Source organism: Mobula hypostoma, chromosome 6, assembly GCF_963921235.1.
Source record: "Mobula hypostoma chromosome 6, sMobHyp1.1, whole genome shotgun sequence".
In the NCBI taxonomy this organism is placed as follows: Eukaryota; Metazoa; Chordata; class Chondrichthyes; order Myliobatiformes; family Myliobatidae; genus Mobula; species Mobula hypostoma.
Window position 1 is genome coordinate 108,870,445 of NC_086102.1, and position 19,842 is coordinate 108,890,286.

General features: G+C 48.9%; 1 protein-coding gene across 2 annotated transcripts; it reads left to right on the top strand.

Annotated features, from left to right (window-relative positions):
* Window positions 1-1,604: 1,604 nt before the first annotated feature.
* LOC134347610 (SPEG neighbor protein-like) lies at window positions 1,605-18,898 on the top strand. 2 transcript variants are annotated; one of them, XM_063049971.1, is made up of 6 exons: window positions 1,631-1,761; window positions 1,900-1,995; window positions 3,990-4,117; window positions 11,132-11,439; window positions 15,164-15,305; window positions 18,521-18,898. In XM_063049971.1, exons 3-6 carry the CDS (start codon window positions 3,990-3,992, stop codon window positions 18,657-18,659), a joined length of 717 nt encoding a protein of 238 aa, XP_062906041.1. In that variant the 5' UTR covers window positions 1,631-1,761; window positions 1,900-1,995; the 3' UTR covers window positions 18,660-18,898. The 2 variants fall into 2 exon arrangements, with proteins under 2 accessions (XP_062906040.1, XP_062906041.1); XM_063049970.1 differs by lacking the exon at window positions 1,900-1,995 and having other exon boundaries at window positions 1,605-1,761.
* Window positions 18,899-19,842: the final 944 nt, after the last annotated feature.

Here is a 19,842-nt window from a genome sequence, read left to right on the forward strand (position 1 = left end):
TTGGCCCATCGAGTCTGCTTCGCCATTTCATCATGGCTGATCCAATTTTCCTCTCAGTCCCAATCTCCTGCCTTCTCCCCGTATCCCTTCATGCCCTGACCAATCAAGAATCTATCAACCTCTGCCTTAAATATACAGAAGACTTGGCCTCCACAGCTGTCTGTGACAAAGAATTCCACAGATTCACCACCCTCTGGCTAAAGAAATTCCTCTTCATCTCTGTTCTAAAAGGATGCCTCTCTATTCTGAGGCTGTGTCCTCTGGTCTTAGACTCTCCCACCATAGGAAACATCCTCTCCACATCCACTCCATAGAGGCCTTTCACCAGTCGATAGGTTTCAATGAGGTCATCCCTCATTCTTCTGAATTCTACTGAATAAAGGCCCAGAGCCATCAAACGCTCTTCCTATGACAAGCCTTTCGGTCCCGGAATCATTTTCGAGAATGAAATAATAAGATAAAGATCACGACAATAATAAAAATACAATAAACATAAATACATAGGATAGCTCATACACATAGATTGATTGTATAAAGTGATGCTAGGCACAGAAGTGTCTGTACACAAGGTGACAGAAAGTGATAGAGTAGCAGCATTTGGGGGTGTGGAGGGTGGGTTAGTGGGTGGAGGTGTTGGTCAGCCTTACCGCTTGGGGAAAGTAACTTTTTTTTTAGTCCGGTGGTCCTGGTGTGAATGCTAATTAGCCTCCTCCATGAAGGAAGTGGGACAAACAATCCGTTTTTCAATACGTTCATGGTTGAACTTGGTGTTGGCTCCATTTTGTTTTCTGAGACTTTGAATAATGACACCGTAATCTGCAGCTCCCTGCAGACCAGGAACAGAATGAGAAATCCTTCGTTATCAGATGTGTCTTAAGTGGGTGAGCCGTGTTTCTGAGCCAGTTGCCACTTCCTTCTAAACTCCTCCTGGGAGAAGTGTGTCCTCCACATCCACCCTCAGCATTTAAGTTCAAGTTCAGGTCAGGTCAAATGGATAATATTGTCACTAAAGGTACAATGATACTGGTGTGTATTGATCTAATTGACTCAACCTCTCCGTATCTGTCAACGCACACAACCCAGACACCAACCAGTGAACCTTCTCTACACTGCCTTCCTCTTTGCATCTCCGTCTCTCTCTCCCTGTTTCCATCTCCCTCCTCCCTACTCCCTTCATCTACCTTCCACCCTCTTTCCCCCTCCCCCCCAGCACCCTCCGTTCTCCTCTCTCCTTCTCCCTCCATTCTCCACCTTCCCTCTCTCCATTCCCACCACCCACCCACACGTCGCTCCATCTCCCCATCTTCCTCCCCCTGCCCTGGAAGTGGCCCGTGTCTCAGGCTCTCAGTGGGCGTCGGCGAGACGACCCACCATCTGCTGCGCGGCCGCTGGGGAAAAGACGTCTTGGTCTTCAGTTATTTCCTTACGCAGCAGCCGAGGCCGCAATTAGCGCGACGGCCCCGAGAGAGCCCAGCCACCGCTATATACGGCCAGCGGGGATGCGGCTCTGCCCAGAGGCTCCTTCCGGCCCCTCCAAAGAAGGCAAGAGAGCTCCAGGAATGCGGGCAGGGTGGGTCCACCCTCCATCACCTCCCCCTTAAGCTCCAACAACCCTTCCATCCCCTCTGACCACACCCTCTCCGCGCTTATATAACGGCCCATTCCCCCTTCTCCCGCCGGTCCCCCCGTTGAGTCTTGCTGTGCTTCTCCCAGTAGGCTGAGGGAGCAGTTTCTTCAGCGAGGAGCCGGCGCTACCCCGGGGTAAGTGAAGGGGGTAAACTGGTAAATGGGTTTATTATTGTCACCAGCACCAAAACCCTTGTCCAGCATGCTGTCCACACTGATCAATTCATTACAACAGTGAATTGGAATTGGCTCTAACTGTCACAATGTACATAGATACATCACAAGCCCGGGCGGAAGGTGCGGAGATCCTGAGAATTCCAGTCGTCAAGATCCCCCTCTCGGCCTCACCACAGGAAAGCTAACGAAGCGGTACGTTTGGCACCAGCTCGGCTGCAGGAGCTGCCGGAAGCGTGGTCCACCTTAGCGGCTCCGCTCCGGGTTTACTCCCGTAGCCTTCGCCTGTCCCGAGGCTGCCCACGAGGCAGTGGGGCTGTTTAGCCGTAGCTGGGGAAGAGCAGTGAGGTAAACAATAAGGTGCAAGATCATAACGAGATCGACTGAGAGGCCAAAAGTCCATTTTATTGTACCAGGGGCAGTTCAATAGCCGTATAACAGAGGGGTGGAATCTGTCCCTGAGCCCGGTGGTACGTGCTTTCAGGCTTTTGTATCTCCTGCCTGCTGGGAGTGGGGAGATGAGAGAGCGCCTGGGGTGGGTGGGGTCTTTGATTATGCTGGCTGCCGAGTCCATGGCGAAGAGGCTGGTTTCCATGATGTGCTGAGCTGTGCCCACAGCTCTCTAGTTTCCTGTAGTCGCAGGCAGACGTAAGCGACCAACTGTCTCTGTCTAGGGTGGGGAGCGGAAGGGGAAGGGGAGGGTAGGGTGGGGCAGCAAATCATAAACAGAAGGGATTCTGCAGATACTGGAGATCCAGAGTAGCACACACACAGAATGTTGGAGCAACTCAGCAGGTCGGGCAGCATCTATGGAAATGAATAAATGGGGCTCTCCCCACAGATCCAGAACTACGTCAGGGGTGTGGAATATCCATTCCACTGATCAATCCGCTTTCAAAGTCAACTTGGTCCTAATAGACGCACCTATGGAGGGACAGAGGGAACTTGGGGTCCAGGTCCATAGGCCCCTCAAAGTTGCCGTACAAGTTGACAGGGTGGTTAAGAAGGCGGATGTTTCAAAACCAAAACGTACAGTGTCATTTGCGTCAATGACCAACACAGTCTGAGGACGAGCTGGGGGCCGCCCGCAAGTGTCGCCATGATTCTGGCTCCAACATAGGATGCCCACAGCTTACCAACCCTAACCCGTACGTCTTTGGAATTTGGGCGGAAACCAGAGCAACAGGCGGAACCTCACGAGGAGAACGAACAAACTCCTCACAGGCAATGGTGAGAATTGAACTGTTAAACTGCTCAGGTGCCTTGGGTTTAACCCTTGCTTGTCAACCCTCAAGGAAAATGAAGACAGACTCAAGCAGAATCATTTCTGGGGAGGTGAGACCATGTCCTGGGGGGTGGTCAGAGCTCAGAACATGCTGGGGACCGTGATAGAAACTTCTCCCATGGTTTCTTGTTTGTGATCGTGGATGAAAGTGTAAATATGTTGGCGAGTAACTTTACAGATGATACTAAAATTAGACCATAATAAGATGAGCATAAGACTAAGGAGCAGAATTAGGCTATTCACCCCACTGACAGTGTTCCAGCATTCCATCACGGCTTATTTATTTTCCCACACAACCCCATTCTCCTGCTTTTCCCTGTAACTTACTAATGCTTACTAATCAAGAACCTATCAACCTCTGCTTTAAATATACCCAATGATTCAACCTCCAGAGCTGTCTGTGGCAATGATTCATCAACTTCTGGCTAAAGAGATTCCTCATCATCCTCTCTCTGAAGGAATGTCCTTGTATTCTGAGGCTGTGCCCTCTGGTCCTACACTCCCCCACTAGAGGAAATATGCTCTCCAGGTCCACTTTACCAAAGCCTTTCAATATTCGATAGGTTTCAATGAGATCCCTTCTCATTCTTCTAAATTCCAGTGAGTACAGGCCCAGAGCCATCAAATGGTCCTGATAAATTAATCCCTTCATTCTCAGGGTAATTCTTGTGACCCTCTCCAATGCCGGCATATCTTTCCTTAGATAAGGGGCCCAAAACTGCTCACAATATGACAAATGTGGTCTGACCAACACCTCAGGTGGAGCTGGGGGCGGTGAACTTGGTTGATACACTGGGGTATGGATTACTACAGATACTGGCAGGACAGTACAGCAGCTGGAAGGGGGCCACGTGTCCTCTCCTGCTCCTAATTCACCCGGTTTGTGTGGTTCTGTTGTCCACAGATGTCAAAGACGGCGCAGTCTCCTGCCAAGAAGTTGGCACCCCCACCTCCGGGATGCACCATAGACATCAAAGACCCGAAGGTGCAGGACGCAGCCATCAAGATCCAAGCTTCATTCCGTGGGCACAGGTAGGAGCAAAGGCAACCCTGAAGAGAGGGTCCAGGAAAGCAGAAAGAGCCCACTGCACTTACTGAAGGGTTAGGGGTCTCAGTGGTGGGTATCGATCACAGAACATTGCAGCACAGTACCGGCCCTTTGGCTCATGATGTTGTACCGACCTTTTAATCTACTCTCAGATCAATTTAACCCTTTCTTCCTACAAAGCCTTCCATTTTTTTCAACACATGCCTCCTTAATTTATACGCCCCTACCACCAGCCCCGTCAGAGTGTTCCACGCGCCCTATCACTCTCTGTGTAAAAAAGCATATCTTTAACATCCTCCTCCACTACCCCCCCCCACACATATTCTCCCATTCATCTTAAAATTGTGCCCCATGTAGCAACCATTTCTACCCTGGTAAAAAAGTATCTGTCTGTTCACTTGATCGATGGCTCTTTTCACCCTGTACACTTCCATCAATTCACCTCTCATCCTCCTTTCCTCCAAAGAGAGAAGCCCTAGCTTGCTCAATTTACCCTAATAAGACATGCTCTCTAATCCAGGCAGCGCCCTGGTAAATCTCTTCTGCACCCTCTCTAAAGCCTCCATATCCTTCCTATAATGAGGAAACCCGAACTGAACAGAATGCTTTAAGTGTGATCTAACCGGGGTTTTACAGAGCTGCAACATTACCTCACATCCCTGGAACTTAATACCCCCAACTAATGAAGGCCAACACACTATACGCCCTATCAACTTGCAGGTATATGGAGCAAGTTGCCAGAGGAAATTGGTATACTGACAATATTTAAGATTAAGTAATTAGAATGTACATCAAAACACTGAAAGGTACAGTGAAATGCTTTGTTTGTGTCTATGGCCAACACACGTCCAAGGATGAGCTGAGGGCAGCTCGCAAGTGTATCACCAGGCTTCCAGTGCCAACATAGCATACCCACAACTTAATAATCCTAACCAGTATGTGTCTGGAAGGTGGGTGGAAACTGCAGTACCCAGATGAAACCCACGTGTCACAGAGAGAACATACAGGCAGTGTTGGGAGTTGAACCCTGATCACTGGTGCTGTAAAGCGTTACACTAACTGCACCACTACCATGCCGCCCCTACTGATAAATTGATTTATTTTTGTCATATGTACTAAGCTACAGTGAAAAGCCTGGCTTGTGTACAGTTTGGACAGATCAAATGCATTACACGGTGCACCAGGGCAGAGCAAGATAAAACAGTAACAAAATGAAGAATGCACGGAGCAAACACGTGAGGAATATTTAGAGTCACAGAAACAGGTCCTTCAGGCCGACTGGTCCATGCTGGACAAGTGCCCGTCAAAGCTGGTCCCATTTAAAACATACAACAGTACAGCACACACTATAGGCACTTTGGCCCATGATGCTGTACCAACTTTTAACCTACTCCTCGATCTAGCTAACCTTTCCCTCCCACAAAGACCTTCATTTTTCATTAATCAATGTGATTATCTCAGAGTTTCTTCAATGTCTCTAATGTATCTGCCTCTACTGCCACCCCTGGCAGTGTGTTCCACGAACTCGCCACGCCACGCTCTGTATTAAAACCCTACCTCTGACACCACCCCCTATATTTTCACCCTGGGAAAACTCCCTGCTGTCCACTCGATCTATGCCTCTTATTAACTTGTACTCCTCGATCAAACCACCTCTCAGCTTCCTTCACTCCAAAGAGTAAAGTCAACCTATCTTCATAAGAGATGTTCTCTAATCCAGGCAGAATCCTGGCAAGTCTCCTCTGCACTCTAAAACTTCCACATCCTTCCTGTAATGAAGGTAACCAGAACCAAACACAATACAGTATTCCAAGTGTGGTCTAACCAGGGCTTTATAGAGCAGCAACATTAGTTTGCCATCTTGAACTCAGTCCCCTGACTAATGAAAGCCAACACCCCATACACAAACCATGCACCTTCTTAACCACCCTATCAACAGAAAATGCTGGAAAAACTGATCAGGTCAAGCAGCATCTGTAGAGAGAAAAACGGATTTAATGCTTAGAGTTAGAGACTCTTATTCAGAACTGAGAAAGATCAATTCTTGATAAGCAAGGGTGTTGAAAGGTTACTGATGAAGAAGTGTGGAGTCAAGTTTATAGATGGTTCAGCTGTGACATCATTAAATGGTGGTGCAGGATCAAGGGGCCGAGTGGCCTCCAGCTAATTCACTGTCCAACCCCAACCGGCTGTGAGAAGTGGTGTTTAAGAGGGTGTTGAATGGAGGGTGGGAATGGAGGGTTGTGGCCCATGTGCAGGCAGAAGAAATTTAGTTTAACTCTACATTGTGTTCAGCACAGGCACTGTGGGCTGAAGGGCTTGTTGTTTGTCTGACGTTCTGAGCTGGGGGTGTGTGAGTGTGTGCGTGTATCTGTGTGTGTGTGAGTGTGAGAGAGAGAAAGAAAAAGTATCTCTGTTCTGTGAGTGTGTGACAGTGTGTGTGTGTGTGAGAGTATTTCTCTTCTGTGTGTGTGTGTGAGAGTATCTCTGTTCTGTGTGTGTGTGTGTGTGTGTGAGAGTATCTCTGTTCTGTGTGTGTGTGTGTGAGAGTATCTCTGTTCTGTGTGTCAGTGTGAGAGAGAGTATTTCTGTTCTGTGTGAGTGTGTGAGAGTGAGTGTGTGTGTGTGTGTGTGTGTGTGAGAGAGAGTATCTCTGTTGTGTGTGTGTGTGTGTGTTTTATGTACAAGTGTACATGATTTGGATGTGCGTGCACGAGTTTTGTTTGTGTATGTCAAATTTCGAAGTAAACTGATATCAAAGTACCTATCGGTCACCTTATACATACAACCCTGAGATTCGTTTTCTTGCGGGCATACGCAATAGGTCCAAAGACAATAATAGAATCAATGAAAGATCACACCAGCAGGGTGGACGACCAGAGTGCAAGAGACAACAAACTATGCAAATACAAAAGAAAATAAAGAAATAACATGAGATGAAGATTCCTTGAACATGTGTTCACAGGTTGTGGGAACAGTTCCGTGATGGGCCGAGTGAAGTGAGTGAGGTTGTCCCCACTGGTTTAGGAGCCTGATAGTTGTAGGGTAATAAATGTCGCTGAAACTGGTGGTGTGGGACCTGATGGTTGTAGGGTAATAACTGTTCCTGAACTTGGTGGTGTGGGACCTGATGGTTGTAGGGTGATAACTGTTCCTGAACTTGGTGGTGTGGGACCTGATGGTTGTAGGGTGATAACTGTTTCTGAACCTGGTGGTGTGGGACCTGATGGTTGAGAGGTAATAACTGTTCCTGAACCTGGTGGTGTGGGTCCTGATGGTTGAGAGGTAATAACTGTTCCTGAACCTGGTGGTGTGGGTCCTGATGGTTGAGAGGTAATAACTGTCCCTGAACCTGGTGGTGTGGGACCTGATGGTTGTAGGGTGATAACTGTTTCTGAACCTGGTGGTGTGGGACCTGATGGTTGTAGGGTGATAACTGTTTCTGAACCTGGTGGTGTGGGACCTGATGGTTGAGAGGTGATAACCGTTCCTGAACCTGGTGGTGTGGGACCTGATGGTTGAGAGGTGATAACTGTTCCTGAACCTGGTGGTGTGGGTCCTGATGGTTGTAGGGCGATAACTGTTCCTGAACCTGGTGGTGTGGGACCTGATGGCTGAGGGGTAATAACCGTTCCTGAACCTGGTGGTGTGGGACCTGATGGTTGTAGGGTGATAACTGTCCCTGAACCTGGTGTTGTGGGTCCTGATGGTTGAGAGGTGATAACTGTTCCTGAACCTGGTGGTGTGGGACCTGATGGCTGAGGGGTAATAACCGTTCCTGAACCTGGTGGTGTGGGACCTGATGGTTGTAGGGTAATAACTGTCCCTGAACCTGGTGGTGTGGGACCTGATGGTTGAGAGGTAATAACTGTCCCTGAACCTGGTGGTGTGGGTCCTGATGGTTGAGAGGTAATAACTGTCCCTGAACCTGGTGGTGTGGGTCCTGATGGTTGAGAGGTAATAACTGTCCCTGAACCTGGTGGTGTGGGTCCTGATGGTTGTAGGGTAATAACTGTCCCTGAACCTGGTGGTGTGGGTCCTGATGGTTGTAGGGTAATAACTGTTCCTGAACCTGGTGGTGTGGGTCCTGATGGTTGAGAGGTAATAACTGTTCCTGAATCTGGTGGTGTGGGTCCTGATGGTTGAGAGGTAATAACTGTCCCTGAACCTGGTGGTGTGGGACCTGATGGTTGTAGGGTAATAACTGTTCCTGAACCTGGTGGTGTGGGACCTGATGGTTGAGAGGTAATAACTGTTCCTGAACCTGGTGGTGTGGGACCTGATGGTTGAGAGGTAATAACTGTTCCTGAACCTGGTGGTGTGGGTCCTGATGGTTGAGAGGTGATAACTGTCCCAGAACCTGGTGGTGTGGGTCCTGATGGTTGAGAGGTAATAACTGTCCCTGAACCTGGTGGTGTGGGTCCTGATGGTTGTAGGGTAATAACTGGCCCTGAACCTGGTGGTGTGGGTCCTGATGGTTGTAGGGTAATAACTGTTCCTGAACCTGGTGGTGTGGGTCCTGATGGTTGAGAGGTAATAACTGTTCCTGAACCTGGTGGTGTGGGACCTGATGGTTGTAGGGTAATAACTGTTCCTGAATCTGGTGGTGTGGGTCCTGATGGTTGAGAGGTAATAACTGTTCCTGAACCTGGTGGTGTGGGTCCTGATGGTTGAGAGGTAATAACTGTTCCTGAACCTGGTGGTGTGGGTCCTGATGGTTGAGAGGTAATAACTGTCCCTGAACCTGGTGGTGTGGGTCCTGATGGTTGAGAGGTGATAACTGTCCCTGAACCTGGTGGTGTGGGTCCTGATGGTTGAGAGGTAATAACTGTTCCTGAACCTGGTGGTGTGGGTCCTGATGGTTGAGAGGTAATAACTGTCCCTGAACCTGGTGGTGTGGGACCTGATGGTTGTAGGGTGATAACTGTCCCTGAACCTGGTGGTGTGGGACCTGATGGTTGTAGGGTGATAACTGTCCCTGAACCTGGTGGTGTGGGTCCTGATGGTTGAGAGGTAATAACTGTTCCTGAACCTGGTGGTGTGGGTCCTGATGGTTGAGAGGTGATAACTGTTCCTGAACCTGGTTGTGTGGGTCCTGATGGTTGAGAGGTGATAACTGTCCCTGAACCTGGTGGTGTGGGTCCTGATGGTTGAGAGGTAATAACTGTTCCTGAACCTGGTGGTGTGGGTCCTGATGGTTGAGAGGTGATAACTGTCCCTGAACCTGGTGGTGTGGGTCCTGATGGTTGAGAGGTAATAACTGTTCCTGAACCTGGTGGTGTGGGTCCTGATGGTTGAGAGGTAATAACTGTCCCTGAACCTGGTGGTGTGGGACCTGATGGTTGTAGGGTGATAACTGTCCCTGAACCTGGTGGTGTGGGACCTGATGGTTGTAGGGTGATAACTGTCCCTGAACCTGGTGGTGTGGGTCCTGATGGTTGAGAGGTAATAACTGTTCCTGAACCTGGTGGTGTGGGTCCTGATGGTTGAGAGGTAATAACTGTCCCTGAACCTGGTGGTGTGGGTCCTGATGGTTGAGAGGTAATAACTGTTCCTGAACCTGGTGGTGTGGGACCTGATGGTTGAGAGGTAATAACTGTTCCTGAACCTGGTGGTGTGGGTCCTGATGGTTGAGAGGTAATAACTGTTCCTGAACCTGGTGGTGTGGGTCCTGATGGTTGAGAGGTAATAACTGTCCCTGAACCTGGTGGTGTGGGTCCTGATGGTTGAGAGGTAATAACTGTTCCTGAACCTGGTGGTGTGGGTCCTGATGGTTGAGAGGTAATAACTGTCCCTGAACCTGGTGGTGTGGGTCCTGATGGTTGTAGGGTAATAACCGTTCCTGAACCTGGTGGTGTGGGACCTGATGGTTGTAGGGTGATAACTGTCCCTGAACCTGGTGGTGTGGGACCTCATGGTTGAGGGGTAATAACTGTCCCTGAACCTGGTGGTGTGGGTCCTGATGGTTGAGGGGTAATAACTGTCCCTGAACCTGGTGGTGTGGGTCCTGATGGTTGTAGGGTAATAACTGTCCCTGAACCTGGTGGTGTGGGTCCTGATGGTTGAGAGGTAATAACTGTTCCTGAACCTGGTGGTGTGGGACCTGATGGTTGAGAGGTAATAACTGTTCCTGAACCTGGTGGTGTGGGTCCTGATGGTTGAGAGGTAATAACTGTTCCTGAACCTGGTGGTGTGGGACCTGATGGTTGTAGGGTGATAACTGTCCCTGAACCTGGTGGTGTGGGACCTGATGGTTGAGGGGTGATAACTGTCCCTGAACCTGGTGGAGTGGGACCTGATGGTTGAGGGGTAATAGCCATCCCTGAACCTGGTGGAGTGGGACCTGATGGTTGAGGGGTAATAGCCATCCCTGAACCTGGTGGAGTGGGACCTGATGGCTGAGGGGTAATGACTGTCCCTGAACCTGGTGGTGTGGGTCCTGAGGCTCCTGATGGCAGCGTGTCCTTGGTGGTGGGGATCCAGGCTGGTGGATGCTGGTTTTCTGCAACAATGCTGCATGTAGATGTTCTCAATGTGGGGAGGGCTTTACTTGTGATGGACTGACCTGTATCCACAATTTTTTGTAGGAATCTCCATACAAGGGCATTGGTAGTCCCATACCAGGCTGTGTGCGGCCAGTCAATATACCCTTCCCAACACAGCTACAGAGGTTTGTCAAAGTTTTAGATGTCATGCCAAACCTTCACAAACTTCTAAGGAAGTAGAGGCTGCTGCTGTGCTTTCTTTGTATTTGCACTTGCGTGCTGGGCCCAGGACAGACTCTCTCAAATAATAACACTGAAGAATTTAAAGTTGATGACCCTCTCCATCTCTGATCCCAGATGAGGACTGGCTCCTTGATCTGTGTCGACGTGTTTTTGGGGAGTGTGTGTGTGTGTGTGTGTGCCTGCCTGCCCTTGGCTCTGTGTGTATAGAGGTGGGGGGGGGGAGGTGAGATGCAATGCCCCTGGCTCCGACTCCTCCGTTCCTGGCTGCAGGTCGCGCAGGGAACTGCGGGAGAAAGGCCCACCCCGCGTCCTGAAAGACCTGAAGGATGTTGTGCTGATCGAGGGCAGCGCAGCCAGGCTCGACTGCAGGGTCAGCGCCTTCCCAGACCCCATGATCCGCTGGTTCAAGGACGGCCGGGAACTCAAGGATGGGCCCAAGTACCGCTACGTGTTTGAGGACCCAGACGTGGTGGCGTTGGTGGTCAGGGACGGGACTCTATCAGACCTGGGCAAGTACACCATCTCGATCACCAACACCTTCGGAGAGGCGTACGACTCTGCAAAGATCATCATTGAAGGTGAGAGACCTCATCAAAGATTAAAAATTACATTACTTATCACATGTACAGTAATTGAAGCATACAGAAAAATGTTTTTGTTAGTGTCAACGACCAACACAATCCGAGGATATGCTTGGGGGGTAGCCCGCAAGTGTCATCACGTTTCTGGTGCCAACAAGTAACTGACTCTAACCCATACAACCTCGGGATGTGGGAGGGAATCGAAGCACCAGGAGGAAATCCACGCAAACACGGGGAGAACGTACAGACTCCTTACGGACAGTGACAGGAAACTGAAACCCAGATCCCTGGTGGTGCAAAGCGTTGTGTTTAACTGCTACACTACTGTTCCACACTGCTGGTGTGACCCCCTTGTAACTTTATTCACAACCCTCTGAACTTCTCTCCAGTGTTCCCACTGGTAAACAGAACCCATACACTCCGTTAGAGCATGAAACAGGAACAGGCCCTTTGGCCCACAATATCTGTGCTGAACACCATGCCAAATTAAACTCAATCCCTTCTGCCTGCTCACGATCCTGATCTCACTATTCCCTCTGTCGGTCTAACAACCTCATAAACGCCGCTTTGTACCTGCCTCCACCTTCACCATGGCACATAGCACTCTCTGTATAAAAAAAAGAACTTGCGTTAGACTTCCTCTCTTACATGTCTCCTAGAACATAGAACGTGCATCAGTACAGCCCCTTCAGCCCACAATGTTGTACTGACCTTATAACCTCCTCTAAGATCAACCTCCCCTCCCACATAGCCCTCGATTTTTCTATCACCCATGTGTTTAACTGTCTCTTAAATAACTCTACCACTACCCCTGACAGTGTGTTCCCTCCACCCTCCAATCCCTGTGTAAAAAAACTTACCTCTGACATCACCCCCCATACTTTCCTCCAGACACCTCTAAGTTATACCCCCCTGTATTGGCCACTTCCACCCTGCAAAAAGTCTCGATCTATGCTGCTTATCACCTTATGCAGCTCTACTCAGTTACCTCTCTTCCTCTTTCCTATAGGGGAAAAACTCTGGCTCAGTCAGCCCATCTTCAGCCTGTTCCTCAGCCTGTCCTCTAGTAGTTGATACTTCTAAATTAGGAAAAGTACTCTCTACCCTCTCATAGTTTGATAGATTTTAATAATATTATAATTTTATGCCTTTCATAATCTAATAAATCTCTATCGGATCTCCCCCCAGACTCGGACCCTCCAGAGAAAACAACCCAAGTTTGCTCAACCTGTCATAGCCTGTTGGCTCCATTCCAGTGAAAATGCCTGACAAGACCCGACCGGCGTTTTGTTGCTCTTGGGAAGGTAGTGGTGAACAGCATTCCTTGCTGTGGTCCTTCCAGTGCAGGGGCTCCCCCAGTGCTGGTGCTCATGCTGATGGGCAGGGGGTTACAGGGGTTTAGACCTGGTGCTGATGGACCAGTTGGTAGTGACATGGAGGGTAAACTGTATTATTATTCAGAGGTACAGTGTGCACAGGCCATCCTCACCCTCCAAGATGTGCCACCCAGCAACCCACCAATTTAACCCGGGGCTAATCACAGGAGAATCTATAGTGACCAATTAACTTACTAACCGGCACGTCTTTGGACTGTGGGGGGACTCCAGGGAACCCAGAGGAAACCCACGTATGCATGGGCTTACAGAGGATGCTGGAACTGAACTCTGAACTCAGGCGCCCCCGAGCTGTGACAGCGTCACGCTAACCACTACGCTACCGAGGTATCAGATTGATTGCGAGAATGTGGCAAACGTGAATCAGCCGACTGCGCGCGGGAGGCACTCTCTTTTTGTGGGGGGGGTCTCACGTTTTTTGTCCTGGAGGGTCCGGCTCGTTGCTTCCACACTGTAAGTTGCCCGGTGTGTACAATGGTTGACGTGACTCAGTCACAGGGGAATGTACAAACTCCTTACAGACGGCAGTCTTTTTCTCAGGATTGGCGAATCAAGAACTAGAGGGCACAGGTTTATGGTGAGAGTGGAAAAATTTAATAGGAACTTGAGAGGCAAGTTTTTCACCCAGTATATGAGTACCAGCAACCAGAGGAAGTGGTTGAGGCAAGTACAATAATAATGAAAGGACGCTTGGACATGGATAGGAAATGTTTAGAGGAATATGGGCCAAACACAGGCAGATGTAATTAACTTGGACAGGAATCTGGGTCAGTGTGGACCATTTGGCCTGTTTCAGCACTGTATAACTCAGCACGTCCACGTGAGGCGAGAGAAACCATCAGAGTCCCTGGCCAGGACTGGAACTCAGCAACGGTTGCTGGCCCAAATCCTTAACAGATTTCTCCTTCCTACCACAGATGCTGCCTGACTGGCCGAGTTCTTTCAGCATTTCCTGTTTTGTTGCTACTACAGGTTTTCTCTCTCCATAGGGGCTGCCCGACCTGCTGGGTTTTTCTAATGTTCCTTTCAGTAACAGCTCTGACTTACATGTCACAGCTTTTAAATCCCTCTCTCATTCTCCCCTTCCTTCTTTCCCATTCTTTCTCTCCCCTCTACCCCTCCTGCTGCTCCCTCCCCTACTCGTTCTCTCCTCCTCCCTTGCCCCATTTACCCCTCTCCTCTCCCTTTTCTCTCACCCTCTCAACATTGATCCACCTTTTGCCTCCCACAGCACTCTTGCCCCCCTCCTGCCCCCACTCTCATCCCCCGCCCATCTAGCAAACCTGCAACCCTTCACCCCTCTCTCCTATCCTCCCCCACTGCCTGCAATGACTACTAACCTGATGGTTCTATAAACATTGTAATTACCATGACAACCAGGGTTTCACCTGATCGGCGATGTTCCCTGTATCTTAACCATTCCTATGTCAACTTTAAACCAGCCTGTTCTCCTCTCTCTACCAGTCCTGATGATGACTAATTGACCTGAGCTGTGAACTTGGTTTCTCTACCCACAGATGCTGCCTACCCTGCCAGGTGTTTCCAATACGTTTCTGTTTTTATTTCAGAATTCCAGCAACTGCGGCTTTTTCTTTGACCTTTTCCCTACCACTCTGTATCTCCTGTTATTCTACCTCTGATCTCAGATACACATCTGAAAAGAGGTTTGAAAAGGAACCTCCTATAGGTGAGTCAGAGGAGGAAGGGAAACTCATTGGAGAGCTCATTGATTGGGCTAGTATGTTCTTGATGGGCTGAACTGCCAGGCCCTGAAACCCAATAGAAAGTATAAATTGTACCTTGAAACGTAAGAAAATACAGTGAAATATGTCAACACATTCTGAGGATGTGCTGTGGTCATCCCAGAAGTATTGCCAAGCTAGCGTGTGTATAGCTTACTCATGCTGACTGGTTTGTCTTTGGAATGTGGGAGAAACTCCCACAATCATGGGGAGCACAAACAAACCCCTTACAGGCAGTAACAGTGTTTGAACCCGGGTTGCTGCTTTGCCACTGTGCCACCCTAAAACTAGTGTGTTTGTGATGGGCCGAACAGCCAGTCCCTGAGATTCCAGGGAGTTTGAGCTTCTGCCTTTTGAATCTCTTAGGACTGGGGCCAAGGAACCAGCCACATGCCTGGTGACAGGCTTGTGTGTTGATTGTTGGGTAGTGGGACTCGCCCCATGTTAATGAGTGACCCTGCAGGGTGAAGGATGCAAGATGCAACCACTTGCCGCCTCTCTCTTGCATCTGCCAAGATCTCCGCTCTCTGCCCCTGTGGCCCTCGCACTCTGATCATCCTCAACTTCTCTGTCTTGTCCACGCAGTTCCGGGGAAAATTGAGAAGGGGCCAGATAACGTGAAGGCGAAGGTCGGGCAGACGGTGAAGCTGGTGGCGCGAATCAGCGGGGAGCCAGAGCCTGACGTTGGATGGGCAAAGGACGGAGAGGATATCAAAGAGGATGAGAGGTAAAAGACTGCATCAAATCACAAACTCACAGGGGCTGAAATTGCTTCCATTTCAGTCCAGTTGATTTATTGACAAATGGGCCAAATTATGGCAGATGGAATGTAATGCAGACAAGTGTGAGGTGTTGCCCTTTGGGAGGACAGACCAGGGTAGCTTACATAATGAACAGCACGGGACGGAGGAGTGCAGTAGAACAGAGAGATCTGGGAATCCAGATCCATAATAACTTGATAACACACACAAAATGCTGGAGGAACACAGGAGGCCAGGCAGTGTCTCTTGAAAGGAATAAAGAGTCAATGTTTCGGGCCAGGATTCAGCATGCCTGAAACAGTGACTTTTTATCCCCTTCCACAGGCTTGACCCGAGTTCCTCCAGCATTTTGAGTCTGTTTCTCTGGATGTCCAGCATCTGCAGAATCTCTTGTGTCCACAGTTCTTCGAAAGTGGCATCACCGATAGAGAAGGTTGGAAAGAGAGCTTTTGGCGCATTGACCTTCATAAATCAGAGCATTGAGTACAGGGGTTGGGATGTTATGTTGGAGTTGTACAAGACTTTGGTAAGGCCTAATTGGGAATATTAGCGCAGTTCTGGTCACCTACTTACAGGGGTGGCGGGAGTGTGGAACAAGCTGTCAGTGGGAGTGGTAGATGTGGGTTCGATTTTAACATTTAAAATAAGTTTGGATATGTACATGAATGAGAGGGATACAGAGTGCTATGGTCTGGGTGCAGGTTAGTGGGACCGGCCAGAATAACATGAACTAGAAGGCTGAAAGCCCTGTTTCTGTGTTGTAGTGTTCTATGGCTCTGTTGCATTTGGGTTATATCCTCATCTAATCTGTCCAACAGGGAGGTATTTTAGAAGGGTGTGTTAGGTCAGCCGTGTAGGTCTCCGTGCTTGTGAATAGCTATTCAATATCAATTAGGAGAAGGGTGGCTGTGTGTGATACAGTCAGTGGGATTTTACTATTCTTACAAAATGGTACATCTACATGTAGTGGGAAGTTTCTGTACTGGGGCTCTGGCATGAGTGAATACTGTATGTTCTGAAGTGCTGTGTAATACACTCCCACTATTTGCCGCTGTCCTTGGTGCTGAAGGCTTTCCCCATGACTGCTCCTTCCTCAGGTATTCCAGCTGCTTTTGATTATTTAGTAGTTCGGAAATTTCTATAATGCCCCCATGCTTTGACAGTTTCCTAGAGTGACCTGTGCTGTTGGGGGGTGGGGGGGGGGGAAGGAGTGTGCAAGAGACTGCACACTGGAATCCGGAGCAACACACAAAGGGCCATAGAGTCATAGAGTACAACAAACAGGAACAGGCCAGCTTGTCAGTGACGAGCTATTATTTTACCTAATCCCATCAACCTGCATCTGGACCATACCCTCCACATCCCTCCCATCCAAACTTCTCCTAGATGTTGTAATCGTACCTGCATCCATCACTTCCGCTGGCAGCTCATTCCACACTTGCACCATCCTCTGAGCAAAAAAGTTCCCCCTCATGTTCCCCTTAAACATTTCCCTTTCACCCTTAATGCATGACCTTTAGTTCTGGCCTCAGCCAACCTCAGTGAAAAAAGCCTGCTGGCATTTACCCTGTCTATACCCCTCATACTTTTGTATCTTTCTGTGGGAACAATCCCTGCCAAATGTTGAAAGTTTATTTCTCCCCATAGATGCTGCTCGACCCACTGTGTTCATAGAACAGGTACAGCACAGAAAAGGCCCTTCAGCCAGTGGTGTTGTGCCAGCCGTCTACCCTATGCCAAGCTCAATCTAACTCTTCCCTTGTACTTAGCCCTCCATTTATCTACCATCCATGTGCCTAAGAGTTTTATAAATGGTTGTTCTGTACCTCCCTCTATTGCCACCCCCGGTAGGTCATTACATCCGCCCACCAGACACTGTGTTAAAAAAACATAAACCTCTGGCATCCCCTCTTTCCTTTAATCACCTTAAAATTATGACCCTTCGTATAAGCCACTTCAGCCCTGGGAGTCTCCAGCTGTCTACTTGATCCATACATTGTACATCTTTGTCGTCACCTCTCACCCTCCTTCACTCCAAACAGAAAAACCTTTCATCATAAGACATACTCTTGAGTAGTGTCCTGGTAAATCTCCTCTGCACCCCCTCTAAAGCTTCCACATCCCTCCTATAATGAAATGACCAGAAATAAACACAATATTCCATGGGTGGTCGAACTAGAGATTTATAGAGAGAGCTATAAACATTATCTTGCAGCTCTTAAACTCAATCCCCCAATTAATGAAGGCCAACACACCATACACATTCTTAATAACTTTTACAATTTTTGGGGCAACTTTGAGGGATCTACAGATGTGGACCCCAAGATCCCTCTGTTCCCCCACACTGCTGAGAACCCTGACATTAACCCTGTACTCTGCCTTCAAGTTCAACCTTCCGAAGTGATTAACTTCTCACTTGTCTGGATTGAATTCCATCAGCCACTTCTTGGCCCAGCTTTGCATTCTGTCAATGCCCCATTATAACCCATGACAATCCACAACTCCACCAACCTTGATGTCATCTGCCATCTTGGTTGTTTTTACAGTTCTTTCTGTGTCTCCCTTTCTACCCTGGATAAATTCTGCCTGCCCTCCAGTGTGGGAATTTTTGTTCCATTTCTGATGACAATTAAGTTAAAAATTTCAGAGTATGTCTCCCTGTTAAGGAGTGATAGAGGCACAGTCTAATCATGAGGTAAAAGTAAATTGCTTGCAGTACTGTGTGCAGTTCTGGTCAGTACAGTATAGGAAGGATGTCGTTGTTTCTGGAGAGAGTGTAGATGAGATTCACCAGGAAGTTGCCTGGCTTGGAGGGTTTTAGCTACTGTGGAGAGATTGCATACAACAACCTCTGTCTGTCTGTATCTTGTTTTACGGCGGTTGGCATCCAGCAACCTCCCTTTGGAACAAAGATGAGCCAGAAGCTGGTGGATCTGTAGAAATTGTTGCCACAGATGGGTATGGAGGCCAAGTCATTGGGTATACAGTGTTTACAGATGAGGTTGATGGGTTCTTGATTAGTCAGGGTGTCAAAGGTTATGAGAAGAAGGCAGAAGAATTGGGTTGAGAGGGATGGAATGGTGGCACAGACTCAATGGGCCAAATGGCCTAATTCTGCTCCTGTCTTACGCTGTCTCTCTCCCTTCCGCCCCTGCTCACTCCCTCCCTCTGTCACATACAGGATCTTCTATGATATCGATGTAGACTCAACAACTCTGACAATCAAAAACATTACAAAAGCGGATGCGGGCAAGTACGAAGTGTTTGTGGAGAACAGCCTGGGGATGGATCAGTCTTTCGCCAGAATCGACGTTAACTGAGTCTGCAGTTGTCATCCCTCACTCACCCTCTCTCCCGTGCTCTTCCCCGTCTGTGGTCTGAAAGTATCAGCAATCCTTCGTCCCAGCTCAGATCCGGAGAGCAAGGAATGAGAACTTCAGGGAATTTTACTGAGAGTTCCCAGAGACACTGTTTGCCCCCTCTTAACCTGCACCACTCTCCTTCTGAGCCAGCTCAGAGCCATAACTTTTGTTTAAAATAAATATTTGAAACAGTTTCATTTACACAACTGTGTGTTGAAAACTCAAGAGATTCTGCAGATGCTGGAAATTCAGAGTAACACACACAAAATGCTGGTGGAACTCAGCAGGTCAGGCAGCATCTATGGAGAGGAATAAATGATCGACGTTTTGGGCTGAGACCCTTCATCAGGACTGGAAAGGAAGTGGGCAGAAGCCAGAATAAGAAGGCAGGGAGAGGGGAAGGGTGCTCACATCTTATTAACCCTCACTCGTATGTCTTTGGAATGTGGGAGGAAAGTGAAGCACCCGGAGGAAACCCACGCAATCGGGGGGGGGGGGGAGAATGTAGCAACTCTTCACAGACAGCGGCAGGAATTGAACCCAGATAGATTGTAACCCGCGGTAGAGCGTTACACTAACCAATCTAGGATTTACACCTGCGTCATTGGCCAAAGGCAGGCGGATTTGCAAGCAGAAGTGGACAGCACAGAGCATTAGTTAGTGGAGTCACTATCTCCAGCTCCCGAGACCCAGGTTCGATGCTGATTGCCAGATGTTCTCCCCGTGACCATAAACACTATCTTAATAAGGTTTTTTTTTGCACTATTTATTTAATTGGTAATTTATAATTTTATGTCCTTGTTCTGTACTGCTGCGGCAAGACAACAAATTTCATGTCGTACAAGACAGTGAAAATAAACTTTATCTGGTTCCGCTTTCCTCCGACATCTCAAAGAACCCCAGTCTTACTGTTGGCGCTACCGTGCAATTGCCACCGTGAAGGGTGTGGTGTGCGCCGGAGAATAAGAACGGCCTCGGCGCGTCGCGAAACGGCGCAGTTCGGAGGGCGTCTCCGCGGGGCGGCTCACGTTGTGCGGGACCGGCTCCCGAAGGAGACCGCAAGATTCAGGTCCTTTGAGAACGTCCGCTGGAATCACTCCACACCCCCGAACCGCCGCGCCACCATCCGCAACAGCGGGTC